Source organism: Rhipicephalus microplus, chromosome 2, assembly GCF_043290135.1.
Source record: "Rhipicephalus microplus isolate Deutch F79 chromosome 2, USDA_Rmic, whole genome shotgun sequence".
Taxonomy (NCBI): Eukaryota; Metazoa; Arthropoda; class Arachnida; order Ixodida; family Ixodidae; genus Rhipicephalus; species Rhipicephalus microplus.
Window position 1 is genome coordinate 225,869,621 of NC_134701.1, and position 22,997 is coordinate 225,892,617.

The window sequence follows — 22,997 nt, forward strand, 5'->3', positions numbered from 1 at the left end:
CTGATGAAAAATTCGTCCTAGTCTGAAATATGAACCCAAAAACACATTTCCCACATGGTCGCTCTACCAAGTTAGAGCGACTACCCCAGAAAGGCATCGGTTATAACAGTGTTCTAATTAATGGGCTTGTGACATATTGCGACAAAAAAATGACAGCTCGTGCAGGACAAAGGAATGCCACTTGGGCAGTTACCAGGCCTTTCACAATATTGGTGTGGTTATTCAACCTTTAGTGTCAAATCAGGCATCACACCCTAACTATGCATCATGAGAAGAGACAGACAAGAATGGACTGTGCCTTTCAAAAAAATGCAGCTGGACCCCCTGAAGAACCTCAGGCAGCAACCGCGCCGAATGTACCCGCTCAGCCAGGTGGTCTACCGGCTAAAAGGAAAAGGGGGCGGCCCCCGAGAAGTGCCTCACTAACACGCCCCACAAAAGTCACCATCATACCTCAGGTAAGTAGTCAGTGAGAAATGTTGTGTATCTCTCGCATTCTCGTCATAAGGGCAATTGTCTCTTACATGGATAGGGCAGACGCCAGGTCACGTGGACACTGCCTCACTGAGATTTTTTGCCCTCCGAGCCAGGCAGGCATCGGGGTTTTTCCTTTGGGAGGGCCAGTTATGATGTAGAGAGGTCTTTGGTGGAGCAGCAGGGGCACCCTTTGAAGGAACTAGCATGAGGTCAGCTCTCTGATGCCTCGAGGGAGGTGATAGGGGGAGGGGGGAAGGTATGTCAAAATTTGAGGGAGCTCTGAAGCAGGTTTTTTAGGCATTATCTTCAAGTGAACTCACAATGGCCAGAGAGCAAGAAGCCTGTAATGCAGCAGTTTGTCCAATGATGCAGCTATATCATAAATGCTAGGTTCAAGGTACCAATGTCGCTGAGGTCTAAAAGCAAGTCGCTGACATTCTTATAATTCTCTTCAAAACTTAATTTGTCAGCTGTGCCCCACCACTAACATAATTCTTGCCCCACCACTATATTTATTTCTTTTTTTTGTGTCTGTATAACTTAATTGTGTTCAGTGTGTTCTCATATGTGTTCTATTCATTGCATTGCTCATTTTATGCTGCACCGCGTGTTGTTTTAGTTCTTTTTTTTTTATGCAATGTCCGTGCTGTTTTTGTTCGTCACATCGGGGAACGGAGCACTGTTGAGCCGCAATTGAGCAGTTTGTTACCCTTCTCCTCGGTTGCGCACTTATGTTGCATGTCTGGAATAAATACTCAGACTTGGACATGATAATCAGGAACAAACCGTAGCATTGGTATCGTGTGATCTTTTGCTATGGAAGAATGCTAGTGTTACAGTGAAGGACTTTCTAACAGAAGAGCTAGCTTTAATTTGTTCTCTTTTTTTTGCCCTCTCACCCTTGCACAAATCACTGCCCAGACTGATCCTGGACAAGCTGTCTTGACCGGAGACTCGCCAGCAGATAGCACGGTCAGCCTGAAAGCCGCCTCGAGCGTGGTCTCCTCGCACGATCGCCAGCAATGGACTTGCTCGCAGTGTGGACGTCTGTACAAAGACAGTGTGCTGTTTGCACGGCATCTACAGGACCATTACCGGCCAGCTTACCTGCGAGAACTCATGAGTCGGCGCCGCGAGGGAGGCCGGCCCATTGCCACACGGGGTCGTGGAAGGCCAAGGTCACAGCCGTTGGCACTGCAGAACAGCCAAGCCATGGTGATGGCAAGTTCTGGGAACAGTTCGGACGCAGTAACGATGGGTGAGATGCACGCACAAGTTCATTGCTTTCTAGATTAGACATGGTGGTATTGTTTGTACAGCCCGCCCTTGTGCGTTGACCTGCATTCTATGCTGCAGATAGAGAAAAATGGAAGAAAGGAATTGTGTATACATTCTGCAGATAAAAATAGTGTAATAATTATCAAATCTTTTATAATGAAACTTGGAGCTTGTTTAGAAAGAATTTTTTTGCATGTTCAGCCATAACGGTTTTCATTGTTTCTCTCTGAAGAAATGAAATTGAAACAGCAGTTCGAATGTTTTCATCCTCTTGTAGCTCTGTGTCTTCAATTGTACACACAAGTACCTTAAAACCTCAAGAACAATATTGAGTGCATGTAAACTATAATGACTATATCTTAAAGGACTTGCATTTTAATACTTATAAACTTCAGCTAGGTGAAAATTTTAATTTTGGGTGTAGCTTCAGGGAGTTTATGGCTTTTTCTGTGAACCTTGCAGAGGCACATGTAAGCTTTCACATCAACATGACCTTGCTGTTTCTACACTTTGTATTTCACACTTAGAAGCAACTTGCGAAGATGCCAATGGAGCCCTCTTGATCCAAGATGATGCAGCGAGCCATATGACAAACCAGAACGGAGCCATGACTGATGACCAAAACTCCAAGAAGAAATGCACTTTAAGAGATGGAGCCCACCGGCAAGTTCTCATCCAGCTTCAGGATGGCTCCATTCATGAGATATTGGTAACATTCTCAAAGCGAAGCTTTGTTTCTGAGCATTTGATCTTCTAGAGAAGCTCAGCTTGTAAACAAAATTTGGCTAAGAGGTGGCTAAGAGGTACAGATCACTTATGACTCCCATTCGTGGTGCTTAAATATTACAAACAAATACGACTGGCTTCGTCAGAGAAAAACACAAGTGGAACTTGGGTAAGCTCTTGAGATAACCTTGCACATTGCAATCTTGTACAGGCATGTGTTTTTTAATTCATAGCACATGTGCCTAAAAAATGAAATGAAAATCATTGTTTGTTATGTGCTCAGAGGACTTACTTGAGCATATGTACAGTAGACTATGTTTAAAATAGAGCCCGGAGGTACCAGAAAAATGTGTTCCATTTAACAGGAGTTTCACTTACTGATTGAACAGAGGTGTGAAATTCAAGTACAAAACAAATCGTATCAGAGGTATAGTCATTCAGTTTAAACAAGTCTGTTTACAATGAAAGAATCAGTAAACAGGGCTTGTGTCGAGCTGACGTGTCGACAACGGGACTTGTCTTCCTCAAGGCTAGAACTGAACTGATTTCTTCAGCGCTAGCGTGTTTACATTTCATACCCTCTCCTCCATCCTAACAAAGGATTGTGTGAGTGAAGAGGGAACGGGTGTTTCGTAAATAAAAAGAAAAGAAGGAAGTGGAGGGGAGGTGAAGATGCACTCCCTTTTCTGCCATTTTTTTACATCTGTTTACGAGATTTCCATGTAGCGAGAGTGTTCAGTATTTATATTAGTATAGTATATGTATAAATGAGCTTTTGAAAGATACCTCCTCTACACTGCCACAAGTATATGGTTCATCCAAAATTTTTTTATGGCAGCATGCTTAGAAAATGCACTGTAGGATTGAGTTATGTCCTTCCATCAATCTTATAAGTGGTGTTCAGATAGAGCAATAACTCACAGCTCTTGGAAGGCTAGTACACTTGCAGTTACCACAAGCCACCTCCACTTCCTGTTGTTCTTTCTACGGGAACAGCAAACATGATAATGAGCAGCTCTCAAAGAAAGGCCTATTATGCCAATAGAGTTAAAGAGCTTGTTTCACAGAAATTCTGGTGTCAATGTTAATTAGTGTCGAATGTCAGTTAAGGTTGCCATTTGAAAGAAGGCCTTTCCCAGATCTAAAATATGGGTAAATTTAGAAGGGAATCAGGCGTCAGCACTTGAAAAACATATAGATATCAGTATTTTAGAATGACTAAAATCTCAACGCCTGTTCTGAAACAGTTTTTGTTACATGGTTATGTTTTGGCACGTAGTGAACGCATGGGGTGCCTCACGAAAAATATCAGATGAGGGCAGTTGTGTGAGCCAGGCTGCTAGCGTAAGGTCTGTATGACCCCTGGCCTAGCCTCACATGTGACCAGAAGATTTCAAACCCTTACATAAACAAAAAAAATTATCAATATAATTATTATTGCCTATATTCTATCAAAGTTTCAGTGAAGAGGGCTGTTCTGGCTCGAGCAAATATATCGTTTCTTACTACTTATACATTTAGTTGTCACGCTTGAATTGCAGTGTTTGGTGTTCATTTTGCAGTCCTTCGATGGAAGTCTCAACTTACCAGCTACTGCAACCACTGTTGAGGGGCCGCAGACAGGGGAAGACATCCAACTGGTTGAAGACAGCTCCTGTGCAGCTGCTCCGACAACTGCTACGACTGTGACAACCCTTGATCAGCTGTCCCTGCAACAGTTCCCACCAGAGGCAGTTGTGGCTGTAGGGAGTGGTCAGGCCGCTGTTCAGCAGCAGCAGCATCAGCAGCCAGCTGTGATCAGACGCGGCAGAAAGCCGAAAGCAAGTGGGACAACCGCTCGTGAGCCAGATGTCACACCAACGCGAAGGTTCGAAGAAGTAGAACGCCAGTCTGCGGGCAAGTACAACCTGAGAACGATGCGCAAGGCCCTTGTCGTCGATGATGAGGTGAGGCTTCCTTGAAAAGAAAAAGTGCGGAGAGTGTGTGCACCAGAAAATAAAATGGCCGTATTCTGTGTTGCACCATTAGTTGCAAACTGCATCAACTTGTTGCTTCCTTATGTTTTTCTACCAGACTTCACGAGTTCTTGTGAAAGAACAGTGCGAGACTGTGGTGTATAGTCTCGAGCTGACTGTTTATCCATCTCTTTCTCCTTCTTCTTTTTTCTCTATCTTTTTCCTTTCTATTATTTCCTCTTTCCCCCACCTTAATTGTTAGCGTAGCCAAACGAGCCATGCTTGGTTAACCTCCCTGCCTTTCCTCTCCCTTTCTCTCTATCTTTCCTTTGATGCAACATAGTGTCGGAGAACAGCAGCATGGTGAATTGTTGAATTCATTATTCTTACAATGCACAAAATATATAATGCATAAGACACTGTCCAGACTATTTATTGTGCAAGTACTCATCAGCTTTATCCAATGCAGGCTGATGACAAGGACTCTGATTATGAAGGGGACGACTACTCAGACTTTGAAAGTGGTTATGATGGCAAGTATGCCTCAAGCTTTGAGTCAGATTCCCACCTTCCCAGTGGCCAGGCTGTGGCAAATGACTCCACAGGCAAGTATCAGAATGGTCTTTACTGGCGTTGATGTAGTTGTAACAAATCCTCACTTCCTTTTTTATAGGGCCCTGAAGCACTTTTTCATCATGGTCATAAAACCCATTTTCTTGGTAGTCGAGGCTCCTGAAGTCATGCGAGCTAAGCATTATAGTGCATAACATGGCCTAGAATTTACAATTACTTTTCCAGGTCAGCTAAAAATCGCTTCATCATCTACAAATGACCTAAACCCGAATGACCAAGCCATAAACCAAAATTTCGTGACCATTGGTTAATTTCAGCATTGGGAACTGGATAAATACTACAGCTGCCACAACGTGCCCACACGTTGGCTTCACAATTGTAATCACAATGAAAGTAGGGTGCCCCCTCCCCCCAAAAATAGAAAAGGAATTGCACATAAATGGACACAGCTTCTTGCCCCCCCCCCCCTCCCCGTCCTGTCATCCATGTAGCTTCCGGTGCGCTCGCTGGTACGAAAGGAGAAAGATAGTGGTGAAACGAATTTGTGCAAACCCGCTTGTACTTGACAGATTCTAAAATTTTTTGCGGCAGTCAACTTATGGGGCAATAGAGTTGCTTACCGAAGCTACTCGATGATTACTTGAACAAGTGTTGCGGGGTCCCTTTAAAGCCACACCACTGTGTGTGTAGGTGCATGTTCTGAGAACATTGTTGCTCGCCGTACTCGTAGTTTAACACGTAAGGTGTCACATTGCTAAGCTCAAGGAAACGGTTTGATTCCTGGCCATGATGGTCACATTTTGATGGGAAAAAATGTAAGATATCTGTACACATTAAAGAAGCCCAGACAGTCAGAATTGACCCGTAGTTCCATACTATGACATGCCTCACAATCATTTTGTGATTTTGTTGTGTAAAACATCAAAATTACTGCTGCAAGGGCCTCAGTGTGAAGATATAAAGTGTTCTGGAACTTCTTGATGGTCTTCTGAAGCATACAAATTTTACTTGATATACTTCATTTTTAGATCCCTGCATTGCAACAACGGCCCAAGGACAGCCTGCATACCCCAAAAGTCAAGCTCTGGCCAGTGGTGTTCCTAAGGCGCTGCATGTAGCTGTCGAGATGCTGACCTCATTGCCTTGCCAGTCTAGCGACCAACCAATGGACATAAGTGATGGGGGCCCAGTTCAGCCTTCTGACGCTATGCAGAATAAAAGGCCACAGGCAAGAACTGGAGGACCATTTCAGTGCTGACTTTTCTGTGAAATTACTTTTTCTTAGAGGCAGTAAAGTGGCAAAACTTAGTAAAAGTTAAAGCTTCTGAGCTTACATTTTTATGGAACATGCTAATCCAAAATATTTCAATGAGTCAAAGAGTGATGAAACAAAATGAAAACAAAAGAACTGTTAACCATGCCACATACAAACTGTCACGTGCTTTTAATTGGACATGTAAAAATCCTTAAGCCACAGACTAACAGCAGTGGAAACAAAAGAAGTTATTTGATGCTGTTGACAGTTATAATTTTTCAACCACGTAAGCTAGACATGTCTTATCATAGATGATATGCTGTACTTGAGTAAATACGGCAAGCCCTAAAGCAAGTAAAGTGTTGTCTTTTTTACGTTTACCCTTTTTTCTTTTATGTAGTCTTGGCTCATTAATGTGTTGATCGGAAGCATTGCAAACTGAGCCAACCCATGGCTCAGTTTAAGCAAATTGCAAACATTATCACTAGCGTGAGATACATATAATTATATAATTTTTGCTTCGAATGCACGTTTTAAGTTGCTGCAATATTTAATGCAGGATTTGACGGTCGTGGTTGCTGAAAGCCTAGGAACATCACCTGAGGGAATAGTCGTAGAGCCTGTGGATGCATATGCAACTGAAAGTGCTGAGGTACAAAAGGTAAGCTATATTTCACGAAATAAAGTCACACCCGTGCATTGTCTCAATAATTTAAGGCCAATGAAATCAGCATTTTTTAACTGTATCCACTTTGTTTGTGATCTGTGAAAGATAACGGCAGGGAAAATAATGTCTGCTGCTTCGCCTACGAGCATGACATCGTGCTTCTAATTAAGGCACCTTGTGGCATAGTAAATACTATAATAATTATGCGCTTTATATCGTCTGTACATTTTTATGTGCAACTCAATGGGTCTGTTCGATGTGGTGGCAGTTAGAGATGCGTAGCAGTTCAAGTAGGGACAACATGGGTCAAGGGAAGGAAACATAAGATGCGCATCATGTGCAGGAAGGTGGCGCAGTGGTGGAAAAGTTCTACAGGAATGTGGAACAGGTTCGACTCGACCGGCCCAAGAGGCCAGGCCGTTTCTCGTGTGACCTGTGCGGCAAGGGCTTCAATCAGACGCTGTATCTGTTTCGTCACATCCGTAAACACACTGGCGAGTTCACCTGCCACCAGTGCAATAAGGTAAGTCATGTGTCTATTTTCTTTTGATTATAACAGTAGGTATCATAATGCCTGCGTCTCGAGTAGCACACAATTACATAACCTGCACATCATTCACCAAAAACTGATTGCAGGCATAAAGCTTCGAGCTTGATAATTGTTCTACTCTACATGAATTTTCAGTGGCTGTGGTTTTTCACAAGCTTTGCGAAAGAATTGTAGGCATAATAATAATAATAAAAAGGCCCCCTAATATTCTTAGGACATTACCTTTTCCTCTGCACACAAATATTTTAGTACTATTCAGGTTAACGTTTGCCTGACAAGCAAAGTATGAATTGCCCTTTGCCGAATGTATTGAGCAAAAATAACTCACTGTAAAACTATTAAATTCAATGTTATGCTACATATGAAAAAGCTTGGACACTTCCAATACTGTCTGCACTGCCTTGGAAGGAGCACTGACATAACATCTTGCTGCTTCAAAAGCCTGTGGGATCAATTCTGTGAACAAGCGTTTATGATATCTATGATATCTACCAAATCATATAATATTGGAAGGTAATCTTAATGAATATTGAAGCTTGCATGCACGATCAATTGCTATGTGCCATACCTCGCGACATTGGAATTGCTTGAGGTGAATGGAAGTTGCCTGCCACCTTCCAGTATGTCACTACTAGTAGTACAGCCAAGCTTCAAGGCAGTGCAGCTATTGATCATGAGGTAACCCTTTTGCTGTGCTTGTGCCATCATATTACAGTGAAAGCTCTTTAATTCAATTTCGGTTATTTTGAACTTGTCACACTGACGCTCCGGTCCCAACACAACCATGTGTACTGTATTTCTATGGGAGAGGACACCAGACTATTCGAGCATGTTGGTATTCACAATGGTATCCACAACTTGGAGCCCCCGGTTTTCATCGCTTCACACGGAAGTCGGCCCAGAGTGATCGAAGTATGCTGCAAAACCAGACGAAACAAAGTTTACTAGAGATGCACAACTACAAAAAGCAGCATTTCTCAGCAGATGAGATTTCAGATGCGCTGAAGCTCGTGGGCAAGCGGCAAACGATGCTCAAGGGGTCACGACGAAATAAACACGAGCAAATTAAAACTACTTATTGTTGTTGTTGAAATAACCTTATCATGGTCAAGAGAACATGTAGGAGAGGCCCTGATTACTTTTAGTCTTGATTGCATTAACTCTACCATGTAAATAAACGTGTTTTAGACCATAAATAGTGTCACATATTTCAACGTTAAAGAGACAATAAAGTCAAAGAACAATTTATGTCAAAGTGAAAGCTCAATGTATGATGTCTATAACTACTATATTATCAACAGCAGCGCTCTATTTACCGAGAAATTAAGGCAAATGCACAAGAACACGTGTGGTACACGTGGAACATTCGTAAAATTACCCCGATGACGTGGGAGGTGCCGCCTACAATTAATGACTAGTTAATCAGACTAGCTGCGCTAAATAAAGAACCTTCCATGCATCAAGAGACGTAATAAAATGCTTCTTGTTTGTTTCTGTTTGATTCATGGAAAAAAAGAACTGCCAGACATTATTATGGGGAATGGCGTGAGTGGTTCAGTTTTCGCCTGGTTAAACTGGGCAGGTTGTGCCATTTAGCAAGGCCCAGTTGAATCAAGCACGTCTGCAATCTCGGAGGCCATGTCAGGAAATTGTTCAATGGCCGTTGTTGCTTCTGTGGCTCCCACTACTTTCGATCTGCTGCTACTAGTGTCGGCGGCCGCACAGTAAAGCCGGGCAACGTTGTGCACGGCAACAGTGACGTGAAAATTTTTACTTGAGGCGGGTAATTTGATGTAGGCTAACGTGGTGTGGACTATTAAAATGTGGCTTTATTTAAAAATAAGCACTTCTTTGTCACAAAAGTAGCACAACGAGGTTTCTGGACTGCTACTTCAGCAATCCACATCGACTTAATATTTGCCTTTAGCGTCCCTTTAAGGGGAGATGCGATAAAAAAAAAGCTGCGTTAATCTGTAGCCCAGGGCAATGAATATTGCTTTCATGCTGATTTCAAATATGTAATTAGTTTTATAATAAGTTGCACAGTTTTTGTTTTGTGCCATGACAACGTGAAAAGTACAGTTCTTTCTGGACAAACATTTTATGCTACTGTACTTTTATGGTTCTGAGCCATTAAGGCTCATATTGCTCCACATTAACAGTAGAATGAAATAAACATCAAGAAAGTGCATACAAAACATTTTAATGGACAAGAAAAATTAGAATGTGGTAATTCTTAGAATGCTCAGCCCATACTAATTGCTTACTTGAAGTTCATAGTAATTATACAGGCAATGTATAGTTTGAAGAAGATACTTGCTCTCTTGACACGTTAAGGAATATGTGGGCAAAATTTCATCTAGATTGGGCTGTCGGAAGTACTAAAAACATGATGTGTAAACTCAAAAAGTTGCCCAAAAAATGAATCTTGAGATAAACACATTTTAAAGGTGCAAGTGAAAGATCTATGCACAAAAGATACAATGTTTAAGCTGATTTATTTCATAACAAGAGCTTAGAAATCATGGTTATTTTGAGCATGTGGCTTGTGGCTTGCTCTGCCGGTCTCTAGGCAATAAGCTCTTTTTAGTTTTTGGTAGCCACCTTCCACTCTTAGAAATCAATATTAGCCTACTTTGCGTTTAATTACAATCTTAAGATTTGTCGTAAAAGTAGAGAAATGAAACTTGTGAAAGCAAATAAAAACAAAAAAATATGTAATTTTGGAAAAAAGAAAACTTCCATTTTTTTACTTGCATCTCCCCTTAAGTTTCACTGCTCTCATGAATGCATTCCAGTGTTTGTTTCTGGCATACCATTGACTGATGAATTAATTCTGTTGGCTTTTAAAAGCTCCATGAACTTCATCAGCGAAATTACCTGCCACAAATGTGTAGTAGTGCCTAGTTCGCAATAACCAGTCCACAGGTGACTGTTTTGGGTTCTGCCTGCGCGGTGTGGCACAATGTTCGTACATTTTGACGCCCGCCAGCTAATTCAAACGATTTTATAGTCCCTCTTGAGTTCGAATTTACGAGCTTTTACTGTACTATTCAATGGCTGCTCGCAAGTCTGTGCCCGCGGCGAATATGTAGAAGGCCTTGGAAGCCTTCAGAAAATTGTTGTCACAAGGCAACGATGATGATGACAACGGTGACAGCATCGCACAGCACGTGCAAAAATAGTGCGAGCGGACAATGTAGGTAGCATAGAAGCGATAGAATATAAGAACACCGACCATGAAAACGAACGTGAATGAAGGTCGTTTCGGCTCCCCCGATGGGAGCTGTAAGCAGCGGGTCTGGATACACTGCTTGGAAATTCATCACAGTTCTGTGTACTCTCATTGTCAAATTAACCCATCAGCTGATCTCAGGTGGCATTAGTTGCACCTGAGAACTTTTTTGTTGTTTTTGGAGCACTTTCAAACTGGTCGGTAGTAAACTGTGTTATGTTAACAGTAATACTGTGTTATGACTAACAGGGCCCCAGCAAATATACTACAACAGAAAAAGGAAACCGGACCAAACTTTTTACGTCAGCACCTTTTTAACTGCATAAACCACTGCCAGTCATGAAACATTGTGTTTCTTGTTCATGTTCCAGGTGTTTGCACGCAAAGAAAATCTGCAGAGCCATGCCTGTTCTGAGCGATCGATAGACCGGTTGGAGTTGCCATGCACCATTTGCGGCAAGACTTTTGGCACAGACAGACTGCTTCGCCGGCACATGGCAAAGCACACAGGGCAACATATGTGCCCAGACTGTGGCAAGAGCTACACTACCAGGGTACGTGCGGAACAGAAAGATTGTGTGGGAGGTTGTGCTTATGTTACCTCAATCATCTCGGGTATATGCAGCGTAATAACTGTGATTACATTTACTGGTATTAGCCAGGTAATAGTAGTGTTTCTGTCAACTTGACCCTGGTGTCAGCCCATTACATAGCGCCCTGCCACGGTGGTCTAGTGGCTAAAATACTCTGCTGCTGACCCGCAGGCCGCGGGATCAAATCCAGGCTGCGGCAGCTGCATTTTCGATGGAGGTGAGAATGCTGTTGGCCCGTGTGCTCAGATTTGGGTGCACGTTAAAGAACCCCAGGTGATCGAAATTTGCGGAGCCCTCCACTACGACATCTCTCATAATCATACGATGGTTTTTGGATGTTAAACTCCACATATCTATCTAGCCTGTTATGAAGCTGAACACCTCATTCCACAACATGCGTTTTCACTGGTGACAGTGAATAGGTCTAGTAGAGGGAGGTCAGCTCTATTGAAAATGAGAGCAGGGGCTAGCTATAGCTAACATATTACGTAGTAAATAATTCGGTATGTTAGTACAGCTATTTCTTGTGGCTTGAAGGCCAACAGCAATAAATATTGGTTGGGGAAATTTTTTGTCTAAAATAAGTAATGCATGTACTTGTATTGAAGTAATGTTGGCACAGCTACAGGGATGAATGTTGCCTACTGTTTTTAAAAAGACAGCCTTTGAATAAAATATAAGCGATTGATAAAAACAGCTGGTATTTATCAAATGCTGCACAGATCACAGTACATATTTTCAAAGATCTTTTCTACGAAAAACTCCGGTTATACAACATGTCATCCTTGGGAATAGGTAGCCGTGGAACTGTGTCTTGAGCTTCACTTTCAAGTGTCCATCCTTGTGAAATTTTTATGATGCATTAACTCATTATTCATGGGTGAAAATAGGGTTTTTCTATATTTACCCTGTCTGAAAGTAAGCATTTTATGCATTTCAATATTTTGTCTGAGTTGGCCTTCGATCCTTTGTTTTTGGCGCACCACGTCTGTTATGATTAAAACATTTCTGTGCTATTTCGATTGAGCACAAGGCATAGCTAATAGCACACAAGGTACGAGCACCTTGTGTGCTACTAGCTATGCCTTGTGCTCACAGATATTGTGACACCCTGTGTGCAGGAGATCCTGGCGAACCATGCGTGTCCACAGCGGCCCAAAGTGGATAGGTTCAGCTGTGGTGTCTGTGGCAAAGGGTTCACGCGGCATGGCTACCTGCTGAAGCACCTGCCTGTGCACACAGGGCAACACACATGTCCCGTGTGTGGCAAGTGGCTGCGCTCGCTCGACTCTCTTGCCAACCACATGCGCATCTGCACCCAAGTGCAGGAGATACAGCTCCACGGGCAGGCAGCCTGCTCACACTGCCAGAAGGTATTGTGTGTGTTTATCTACACAGCTACTAGGCAAATCATCGGTACAAATACATGTACTATAGTATTTGTAAAGAGTATTTTGACCGCTTGCTGGGACAACTGCTCACCGTCAAGTGGCACTAGTATGAGAAAGCTGGTGCTATCTCAATGTGTCACAACTTTGACACTGGCTCTTGCTGAGGCGGGTGTTTTGTTGGGGTAAGCCGACTGCCATAAAATGAGCGCCGTGCGCAAAATACAACTGTTCAGGCATGGTTGACTTGCATTGTGTTACGTTTCATCTTTCATCTTTCTCTCTATGCAAGTGACCATAGCTATGATTGAGTTGTGTGACAAGGTGTTTCTGTTGAGCCCTTAACATTAAGGAACTCTTGAAGAAGACTTCAAGACTACTATAGCATTAATGAAAGGATGGTAGGTATCGTAATTAAACTCAATAAGAGATACAAGATGAAGGTAGTTCAGGCTTATGCGCCTACGTCCAGCCATGATGACACGTCAGTTGAAAGCTTCTATGAAGATGTGGAATCTGCAATGAGTAAGGTAAAAAGACAGTATACTATACTGATGGGAGACTTCAATGCAGAAGTAGGGAAGAAACAGGCTGGAGACCAGGCAGTAGGAGTTTATGGCATCGGCATTAGAAATGCCAGAGGGGAGCTACTAGTAGAATTCGCAGAACGCAATAATTTACGGATTTTGAATACCTTCTTTGAAAACCATAATATATATTTATGCATGCATTTCAATGTGTGCATGTATATACATATACACATAAAAAATTGAAAGAAATGTTTCGGGTGAACGCAGGGCCGAACCTTGTTACTCCCTCTATTGTTATGCCAGTGTCTGCAGCAAGTGTTATCATACCTCTAGCCGAGAAAGAGCAACTTTTTTGCTTGACTAACCACAGTATCAGCTTGCGCCAGCGTAGAAATACTCGCACTACCTTTTACTCTGTAGTGCGTTAACATCGGAAACTTGATTTATCATTCAACAAAAGTATTGACCACACTTAAATTACTATTATGTTAAATCGACAAGTTCATAAAATCAAGAAAGGAATCTTCCGATGCTTTGAGATCCAAAATTGTAACACAGTGATAAGTGAGAATTCTTATGACACATCATTTACCACTAACACATGCCTGTGCATATGAAAAGTCTGCAGTGACAGGCCGGACATGGAGCCTCTCAAGTCCCGGTGATAAACGAGGTCGACTGTCGCATGAAGCTATGACAAGTTGCCGGTATGCTAAGATGAGCAGAGTGAATACAGTAACTGTATGAGAAGGAGGAGCAAGAAAGTTGCGAGGAGATAATCAATGCTGTCACTTGCATAAACCATTAAAAAATGAAAGCAACTATGTGTACCTGTGGGAGAATTTACCTGGACAACAAACCACTACTGATTCTAGTGCCATTTGGTACATAGAAGCCGTACCGAGACTTAATTTGATTGTCTCGTGCATAGGGCACTGCGTGCACCTTCGTTAGCATAAAACTTCAGTCATGGCTTGTACAACTAGATGTTTTAACACAATAGCGTTACAGCATATGGCTGGCAAAAAACCCACCTGTGGCAAACTTAGAACTAAATCACTACATGTTTTACTGCGTATGCGCATGAAAACTTTGTTAAATCAGGTTTAGTGTCATGATAGCTTTTTTTATTCGAGTTGACAATGTCAAAGAACCCTATCGATACCTTCCCGGGTTTGGAAATTTCTTCATTAGAGAAGTAAATTCATAAAATCAGATTTCGTGTAATTGAATTTCAATGTATGCCGACTTTGCTGCGACAGTAATCACCAGGACAGCCTGGATGACAGAATATGTGAGAGCCACTAGGTAAAAACAACTCTAGAGAACGTTTTAGTTCATGTTTCCTTCATTCTAGGTAGTACAGGCGCCACAAGATGTAAATAGGACACAACATTTGAGTTCGTATATATTTTACAGACTGCATTGTATATTGCAAATCAAGTGCTCATATTTGCTGTAGGAGCATGGCTGTGCATATGAGATTTTTCTTTCTATTTTTCACTAACCCAAACAGGAGTGTAGTTAAACCATAGTACAGTACTTATTCAACACATTATATTGCCTGCAGATTCATGCTCGTTCTTTGAGCTTCAGTAAACTCGGCTCTTTGGTTATGACGAATTCCTTTTTGTGCAGGTGTTCACCAATGCAGCTGAGTTTCGACGACACCAGTATGAGTACACACATGTGCACCAGTGTAAAGTGTGTGGGGGTCGCTTCCGCAACCCCACACTGCTTGCAGCGCATGTGTGTCAAGGGAAGCCAGTACTTTGCGAAGCCTGCGACGAAGTCTTTGACTCCGTCGCTGCCCGTGATCAGCATCAGGCTGTTACACACGGAGAACCACAGTTCAAGGTCTCAAGCCTATCTTACTTTTTGTGTACCATTCGAAGCATTTGCGAAAGAAGCTCTTTATAACTGTGACTAGGCAATATAAAGGTCCTTTTTCTATGCCCAGATCATGCTGCCAGATATGCACTCTTTAGGTGAAGACACTCACGTTATATGATCGATGAGATAAAATAATAACACTGCATGCCATTCGATCTGATGATAGCAGCTGATATCTGGACGGGATGACACAACCTCAAGGCTGGCAAGCTACCAAGGTTCAAGGAAATGCCATGTTTTTCACGTCATTGCTGCTGACCGTGCCAGTTGCCTTAGCAATAGTACATAAAACATTTTCTCCCTTGCAGTTGCGTAATCCCAATGATAGATATCTGCTGCCGTCACCGGAAAAGTGGCTGCACACCCTTGTTATTTTACCTGATCAAACGCACCTCGCAAAAAACCTGGGAAGTGTCACCATTTAGAGAGTAAATGTCCGACACTGGTACCCAGACTGTGTCCTTTCCAAACAATACTTGATCAGGTATTGTAGATACTACATCGCAACTTTGAGCACAGCATAATTGTACATGGTGAGTCAAGTCTGAAAAGCTGAGCTCATTTAGCTGCTGAACACAATTTATTTGTGTCGCATTGTTTCTTGTTCTGCTCACACATATGTTTTATAATGTGGTGACAGTTGCTACAACATTTAGTGTCCATCATTTTTTTCAGTTTGCTGGCATTGTCATCAGATATTTGTGAGAAATAGCCTACGAAATTTGTACAAGTTTTCTTATTTCTTGCAGTATTCAAGGTGACATTGGTGGACACTGATGTGAATATCAGTATGGCCATAAGCATGCGCAGAGTTCCCCTTCAGGAGGTGGGGGAAAAGTCATCGCAGCACCGCCCCCCCCCTTCTTATTATGTCAATACATGGGACATACTTTGTGCCCCCCCCCCCCCCCCCCTTCCTTTCTTAGGTGACAAGAAGGGGTGGCTGACCCCCTTGCCCCCTCCTCTTCCTCGTGCCCATGCCTGTGAGTGTGGCACCTGGAAATGGGTGTTACACATCAAGTCTTTGGGCAAAATGTATGACCTGTCACTAAGGTGTAATTTTGTTTCTTTGGTGTTCTCCAACACAGTGCGAGACGTGCGGCAAGGCTTTCTTCAAGCAGGAATCACTGTCAAAGCATCCATGTGTCAACATACTCGATGCCACTGGCGCCGATTTGGGATCACGCAAGCGGGACACTGACCTAACCCCTCTGGTGTGCGAGATCTGCGGCTCAACTTTTTCTTCAACAAGCAGTCTCAACGTTCACAGGTGATACTTGGAAACACAGTGGTGCTGATTTTGTGCCTAGAACATGGTGTAACATGGCGGGCAAGCAGCAAGTGGGCGAGATAGATAAATTACACTGGCAGAGTGCTAGTGCTAGCTGTGTTTCTCAGTATCTGCATTTTGCCTATGTGATGCTGTAGAACACTTAAAAGTCCAGGTTATGGTGCAAATAAAGTGTGCACTGATTAGCTAAACAAATGGCACAGACTCCTCCCTTACTTAACTTATAGTGTTGAATAGAAGGCATTCTAAAGAAAAAACCAGTAAAGTCTAATAAAGTACTTTAGCAGAACTTCCACTTTATTAATTATTCATTATGAATTTATTATTATTATTTATCATAATTTATTATTAATTTTGCAGTAACACTTATTAGAAATGAAAAATGAGTGTTAGTTATCACCCCCCCCCCCACCTCCTCTGCCTGTCTTTTGTTTTTTATTTATCATGAAATCGCAGTCGCTAGTTTGTTAGCGGCACATCATTAGTTCCAAGGTGTCTCGTCATAGTGGCACATCATTAGTTCCAAGGTGTCTCATCATACTTGTTCATTGTGGCATAACAAAATCATTTGGAATTTGCTGTGCTAAGTTTTGCCATCCTTTATGATGCAATGCATTGTAGTTCACCTATGGCAATATGAAATTATGCAGGTTTTACTGTCAAAATCCATGACATTGCAGTTGATCTGACATAGAAACTTCAAGGAGGCATTACCATCAGTTTTTTAATATATGGCATTTTCTAGCTTGTCTCCTTTTACGCTGAGTCACTTTTTTTTGCGCATGTTGTAGAAACATCATTTTGCTAATAGTAGAGCCTCTCTAATTTTCCCGACTTGTGAAGTTATGCAGACATTCCAGTTGACAGTTTCTTTAAAACCTTTCTTTATCAATAGGAGTACCAGTGCATCTTTAACAAAAAGCACATTTTAAAGTTCTAGTAGCAAGATTGCTGTGAAATGTGAGTACATAGCCAACGTCTGGTTGCTTAAGTGCTCAAGGAATCACGATACTTTACAATTGGTAGGCAGTCTGAAAATTGATACATTAGACAAAATGAGCCGATGTAATGATACCATTGCAATGTAGTTTGTGTGCATCAAGTTAGAATGCCATACCTATCCACTGTCGTCATCACTATCATTAGCACCCTATTTTATGTTTACAGCAGGATAAAGGCCTTTTCCTATTGCCTTCAATGATTTTCTGAGCTAGCCTAACTTTTTCATGAGCTCCCAAAACATCGAATTTTTCTTTCCTTTCAGAAACCTTCATGGAGAAAAGCGGTTCCAGTGTGACAGTTGTGGCAAACGCTTCCATCGTAAGGACCTCTTGTTGGAGCACCACGCAGTACATGGTGATCCAACATTCCCGTGTCCAACGTGCCGAAAACTCTTTAAGACTAAGAAGTCCCTGGACGTGCACATGATGATCCACAGTGGTGTCAAGAGGTTTAAGTGTGGTGTCTGTGGAAAGGCAAGAATGATTTGTGGCTTGAATATCTTCTGACAGATACAACTACAGTCTTGTGTAATTTGGAGTTAAGCTGTATTGGGAGAATCATTATATTGAAGCCTGAATTACTGACGTCATTTCTGTGATAAAAACCACATCAGTTAGCATCATTTCATTTCTGACGTCGTTTTTATGTCAAAATCAAACAGAAATGATGTGCTGATTGCGCAGATGGAAGCCGGTTTTGTGTGAACATTATTGTACGCCACCCAGAATTGGTGTTGATGGACATTTGTGTTGCTTGTGGTGATGCAGGAGTTCTTCCAAAAGGGCAACCTTCAGAAGCACGAGGACACACACCTGAGTGAGAGGCGGCACAAATGCACAATCTGCCACAAGGTGTTCGCCACGCGAGAGTCCCTGGCCCGCCACGTGCTGGAACACTCCCAGGGCAAGAGCTGCACCTGCGATGTCTGCGGACGGGGCTTTGTCAAGGTACTGGCCTGTGGCTGTGCAATGAATGAAGTCATATGCAAACTGCATGAGATCAGTCATGTTGAGTGATAGTGACAGGCTGTGTAGGTTTGGTGACTCCAGTGGCCCTTCTAACTCATTTTTTTCCCTTGTTTCTTTCCTGTTCATGCTATCTGGCTCCGTTATTAAAATATTGCTTCAAGTTGCTTCTTACCATTTTATTAGCAGGGGCAAACATGACAGCACACTCACATTTAATGATTTATAAGCCTCACAGCTGCTGCGCTTGTTTTTTTAGGGCAAACATGACAGCACACTCACATTTAATGATTTGTAAGCCTCACAGCTGTTGCGCTTGTTTTCTAGGAGCACCTGCTACGCAGCCACCAGCGCATGTTCCACTCAGCGCAGAAGTACCTGTGCTGCTACTGCGGCCTCAGCCTCAAGCTGCGCCACTCTCTCAAGCGGCACCTGCGCAAAAAGCATCCTGAAGAAGAGTCCCAGTGGTCCAACCCTGATGCACTTAATGCCATGTTAGCCCCCAAGGTGAATCACTGTAATTTGATTGGTAGTGATTGTGCACACATGGCAATTCATGCGTGGTATACTGGCATACGTCTTTCTTTTTTCCATACCGAACATTCCCTCAGAAAACCAGCAAGATTCCGTGAAATATTTTCCATCTGACCCACTTCATAAATTTCCCGAGTACACTCAAACCTCGATATAACAAATTTGGATATAACAAATTGTTCGTTATAACAAAGTAAGTGATCAATAACTTTGCCTTAGATACAGTATTACAAATAATTTTTTATAACAAATTTTCCGATATAACAAAGTATTTTCATAGCAGAAGCAAGTTTGTTATAATGAGGTCTGAGTGTACTTGGGCTTCTGAAAATCTGAATTTCAAGTCTCCGGTGTGGTACAGCACTTGTTGTTACTGCTTTTCTGTTCATTTATTTTGTCAGGAGGTAATTTGCTGCACTTAGCTCCTCAATCCTGCTGCTACCAAATACAGCTCTTCTTACCCTTTCTTTGGGAGGAGACAAGAAAAATGAATTTTTTTATATTATGTGCTTAAAACTGCACTAAGAATTTCTATTGCTAGAATCCTTCATGGCAGTGGAGGTATAGTGCAACTCGCTGTGAGATCAGTCTGTTGACTAGAGTTGAGCCTTAGACTTGCTGGTATTGTTGGCCGTAAAAGTTTGCGGGATCTGCAGCGTGTGGCGCAGCAACAAAAAACTGCATTGCTGTGTCACCTACCCTGACGGGGTGGGTGTTTAGGCTATCAGCCTCAGCGCTTAGTGACAGCACGTTTAGACAACGCACAGCTGCCACATCTTATCGTAGAGGCTGCGGCTCGTATTCTCAACAACCACCGTGTCACGGTACGTGACGTAGCGATGCAGGCTTTCATCGCTCCGCAACACGCTGCAGATCCTGCAAGCTTATGCAGCCTTAAGTATGTCATACTTGTACAGTGCTGACACTGCACACCCTACGCTAGGCACAAGGCTGGCATTGCAGTCTATGCCATTCTTGTGTCCTATGCCGATTGCTTTGCGCTCCAGTGTTTTTGGAATAGGGTTCAGTTGATGAAATTATTTAAAGTAAGGCTTCTGTTCTAGACATTTCTCACGGGTTTGTTGTACTAGCTGCGCCTGGTTGCCCAGTTTCTCACTTGATTCACTTATTTCACTACTAAAGCCAGCACTCCATCATCCGGTCAGCACTGTGCCTGCTGACAGTGAAGATGTACGAATGTTTTATGCCTGAATGACCCATATTTGCAGAACCTCCCGAAGTTTCACAGACTTTATCATCGTTAGTACCTATGTGATTTGCTAATATTTTCTCCTCATTATGTTTAGCGCCATTTGGATTATGCTCATAAGCTTCTAAAACTAAATCATTCAGACAGTCATACATCACAAGCACATTAGGTGATCGAAATTACTTTCCCAAATTGATAGTGACAGTTTTAAATCATCACATGTTTGTGGCTTTATTAACAAAATTTTTGTAATATGTTGTTGTATCTTGCATCTTCATAGCCATACTTTATAAGCAAGAACATAGCACTGTTACCTTTTCATTTTAATGGAAATATTACACAGTGATGTTCCCTAATATGTATGTTTCTACTGTAAATTCGTGCTATATTATGCCTATCTAGAACTGTTACTGCATAGTCAAAAAGGGCACAGTTTCGCTGCAAGGGCGAAGCAATGAATGTGATAGCTACGACATGGAATGTGACGCTAAGAACGGCAATCAAATCGAAACATGCAGTGTGCTTCTCACGCATAAATGATGCAGGAAAATAACATACACAGGACGAGAGCGAACTAACATTTACCGCTCGACACTGAATGCGCTGTTTAAGCAAAAACGACGCACGAAACGTAATCACAAGTACAGATGATTGCAAATTAACAAGTGCACCAGTTGTTATACTTCACTGCGTATGAAAAACGTGCTATCTTTGCAAATGGGGCCTGTGCAGTGAGCAAAGTGACCTTTGTGGGCCCGGCAAATAATGCAATCATTCCTGTGAAAGCCGATTGTCCCCACCAAAGGATAAGTGCGCGCGCACAAGCATCTACCCCCCCTCCTCCCATTCGCGGGGCAAAGTATGTGTGGGATGGGAGATAAGCACATGTCGGCGCATCGTAACGAGCTGGGCGCTGAGTACGGGCAGCTTTTTTTTGTTTTCTTGAGTTTTCATATATACATAGATACGTATACATATGCGGTGAATGACGGCTGCAGCGGCAAAAAATCAGCTGAGGCTGTTCATATAATTGCTATCGCAATAAAACATTATGTTACTTCTTTGTACAAGCCTGTTTTTAGTGTTTCACCACAATCTCTGTGTAAATATTGATGGCATTGAGGGTATCATGAATAAATTCTAAAAAAGTACGCTATAGCCCTACAGTTTCCGTGGGACGAAAGTGGCTGTGGTTGGGAAACTGCGTTTATCCTTATTTAGTTGCATTTTACGCTTTAGGTAGTGTAGTCAGTGGGGTTGCCTTATCTCATTTAGACGTACAGGCATCTACAAGGTCCGCCATTGTGGCCAGGGGTGATTGCAGGATAAAATTGTCGTATAAATCTTATTGTGCTAGACAATGCAATAGACCAGGTTGTATCTCTTAATTATGTTGTGCCATTTTGTCTTGATGGCTCACAAAAGCTGTGTGTAGAGCGACTCCTAAGAGGCACAGAACCTGGATAATATTTATTCACGCTTTTGTGAGGCTATATCATTTGGAGCTTTCAACACCCTTCTGGATTTTCAGGCTTCCGAAAACATTGGGCTCGAATCAGACATGGGCCTGGATACAGACGCCACTGTTGAGAGTCTTCAGCATGCTGCAGAGACAGCTACCAATCCAACAGTGACAAACTTTGAAGTGGCTTTCGAAGGCACAAATATTACCACTTCCATGTCCGATGTTGGAAACAACATCATGCAAGATTCTACGGAATCCCTTGTGGCTAGTGTAATGGGTCAACATGGTGAGTGACTTTGGTGTGCTCAAGTGATTTTGACCTTTCTTCATGACAGAGAAAGCCCTGTTCTAGGGTCTATGCAATATGGCCGTGAAAATAATTGACCATAAATTCTATCAGAGGGCATAATGATGGGGTCTCAAAATCGCCCCAGCAAGCGAACGGCAGTCATAAAATTTAGTACTGCCTAGTGCCAGCAGAGTAAACTGGATAGGAGTGCGGGGGGGGGGGGGGGGGGTTGTACAAAATATCAGGTAATGTTGCTATATTTGAAAGGCCTTTCTTAAATCATTTATATGGCCAGTTTCTGAAGAACATTCGGTACCAAGATGCCAACGAAATATTGATACCAATCTCCAAAATGCCCAAACTCTAAATGCCGATTCTGGAATATGAAGTTGTTGTTTCAAGGGCATGTTTCAACACGTGGCAACCGCAGGGGATGTCTCACAACAAAACTGCTTTTGTGCAAAGGCATCCCAAAATTTCTTTGTAACTCTTGAACATATTGGTTAAAAAAATAAAGGAAATAGGGCACATAAACAGTCGTGTGCAGGTCGAACTGCTAGTGAGAAGGTGGCTCGCATGTGGCTTCCTTGTTTGAGATCTCTGGTTGTGAACGTGGCTTCTTGGGTGTTACCCATAAGCTTTCCCTTGCATTCTACAACCTGCTCTCTGTCCTTTGTGCTTTTCAGGCAGCTCAGAGGTTCTCTTGGCAGTTGAAGGCCTTAGCAGTGAGGAACTTCGTGAGGCGATCGCGAGTGGTCGAGCCCAGATAAAGCAGGGGCCGACACCTGACACCATAGAGATTTCTATGCCTTTTGATGTGGCGGATGAGACTGGCAGGCAGGTAAGTTGCAAGTGCACATGGGAGTGGTTTTGTGGCTGTGTTTTTCCACCCGTTCTTTTATAGAAAGTTGGTACAAAGCACCACCATGATCTTTCTTGAGAACAATTATGTTCACATACCACCTCACAAACCTTCTGAAAGTGTTTTGAAGCTACGGGGACTTCAGCCACTTGGAAAAGATGATCTAGGCTTTCTTGTGACTCATTCAGTATTTGTTTAGAACATACATGCACGAATTGAGGAGGTATTGCCTGATAAATTAGGTTGGCCAGAACAGACT

At 42.5% G+C, this 22,997-nt stretch overlaps 1 protein-coding gene across 1 annotated transcript in view; it reads left to right on the top strand.

The window, feature by feature from the left end:
* LOC119169548 (uncharacterized) overlaps positions 1-22,997 on the top strand; it is a 45,085-nt gene that overhangs the window by 8,686 nt on the left and 13,402 nt on the right. The window contains exons 4-20 of the mRNA XM_075876616.1: positions 316-458; positions 1,399-1,735; positions 2,283-2,464; positions 4,044-4,427; positions 4,906-5,041; positions 6,038-6,237; positions 6,824-6,925; positions 7,275-7,454; positions 11,088-11,270; positions 12,431-12,682; positions 14,866-15,084; positions 16,209-16,390; positions 17,676-17,886; positions 18,181-18,360; positions 18,706-18,885; positions 21,654-21,873; positions 22,563-22,717. Coding sequence (XP_075732731.1) covers positions 316-458; positions 1,399-1,735; positions 2,283-2,464; positions 4,044-4,427; positions 4,906-5,041; positions 6,038-6,237; positions 6,824-6,925; positions 7,275-7,454; positions 11,088-11,270; positions 12,431-12,682; positions 14,866-15,084; positions 16,209-16,390; positions 17,676-17,886; positions 18,181-18,360; positions 18,706-18,885; positions 21,654-21,873; positions 22,563-22,717 — 3,446 coding nt within the window. The remainder of the gene's footprint in view (positions 1-315; positions 459-1,398; positions 1,736-2,282; positions 2,465-4,043; positions 4,428-4,905; positions 5,042-6,037; positions 6,238-6,823; positions 6,926-7,274; positions 7,455-11,087; positions 11,271-12,430; positions 12,683-14,865; positions 15,085-16,208; positions 16,391-17,675; positions 17,887-18,180; positions 18,361-18,705; positions 18,886-21,653; positions 21,874-22,562; positions 22,718-22,997) is intronic.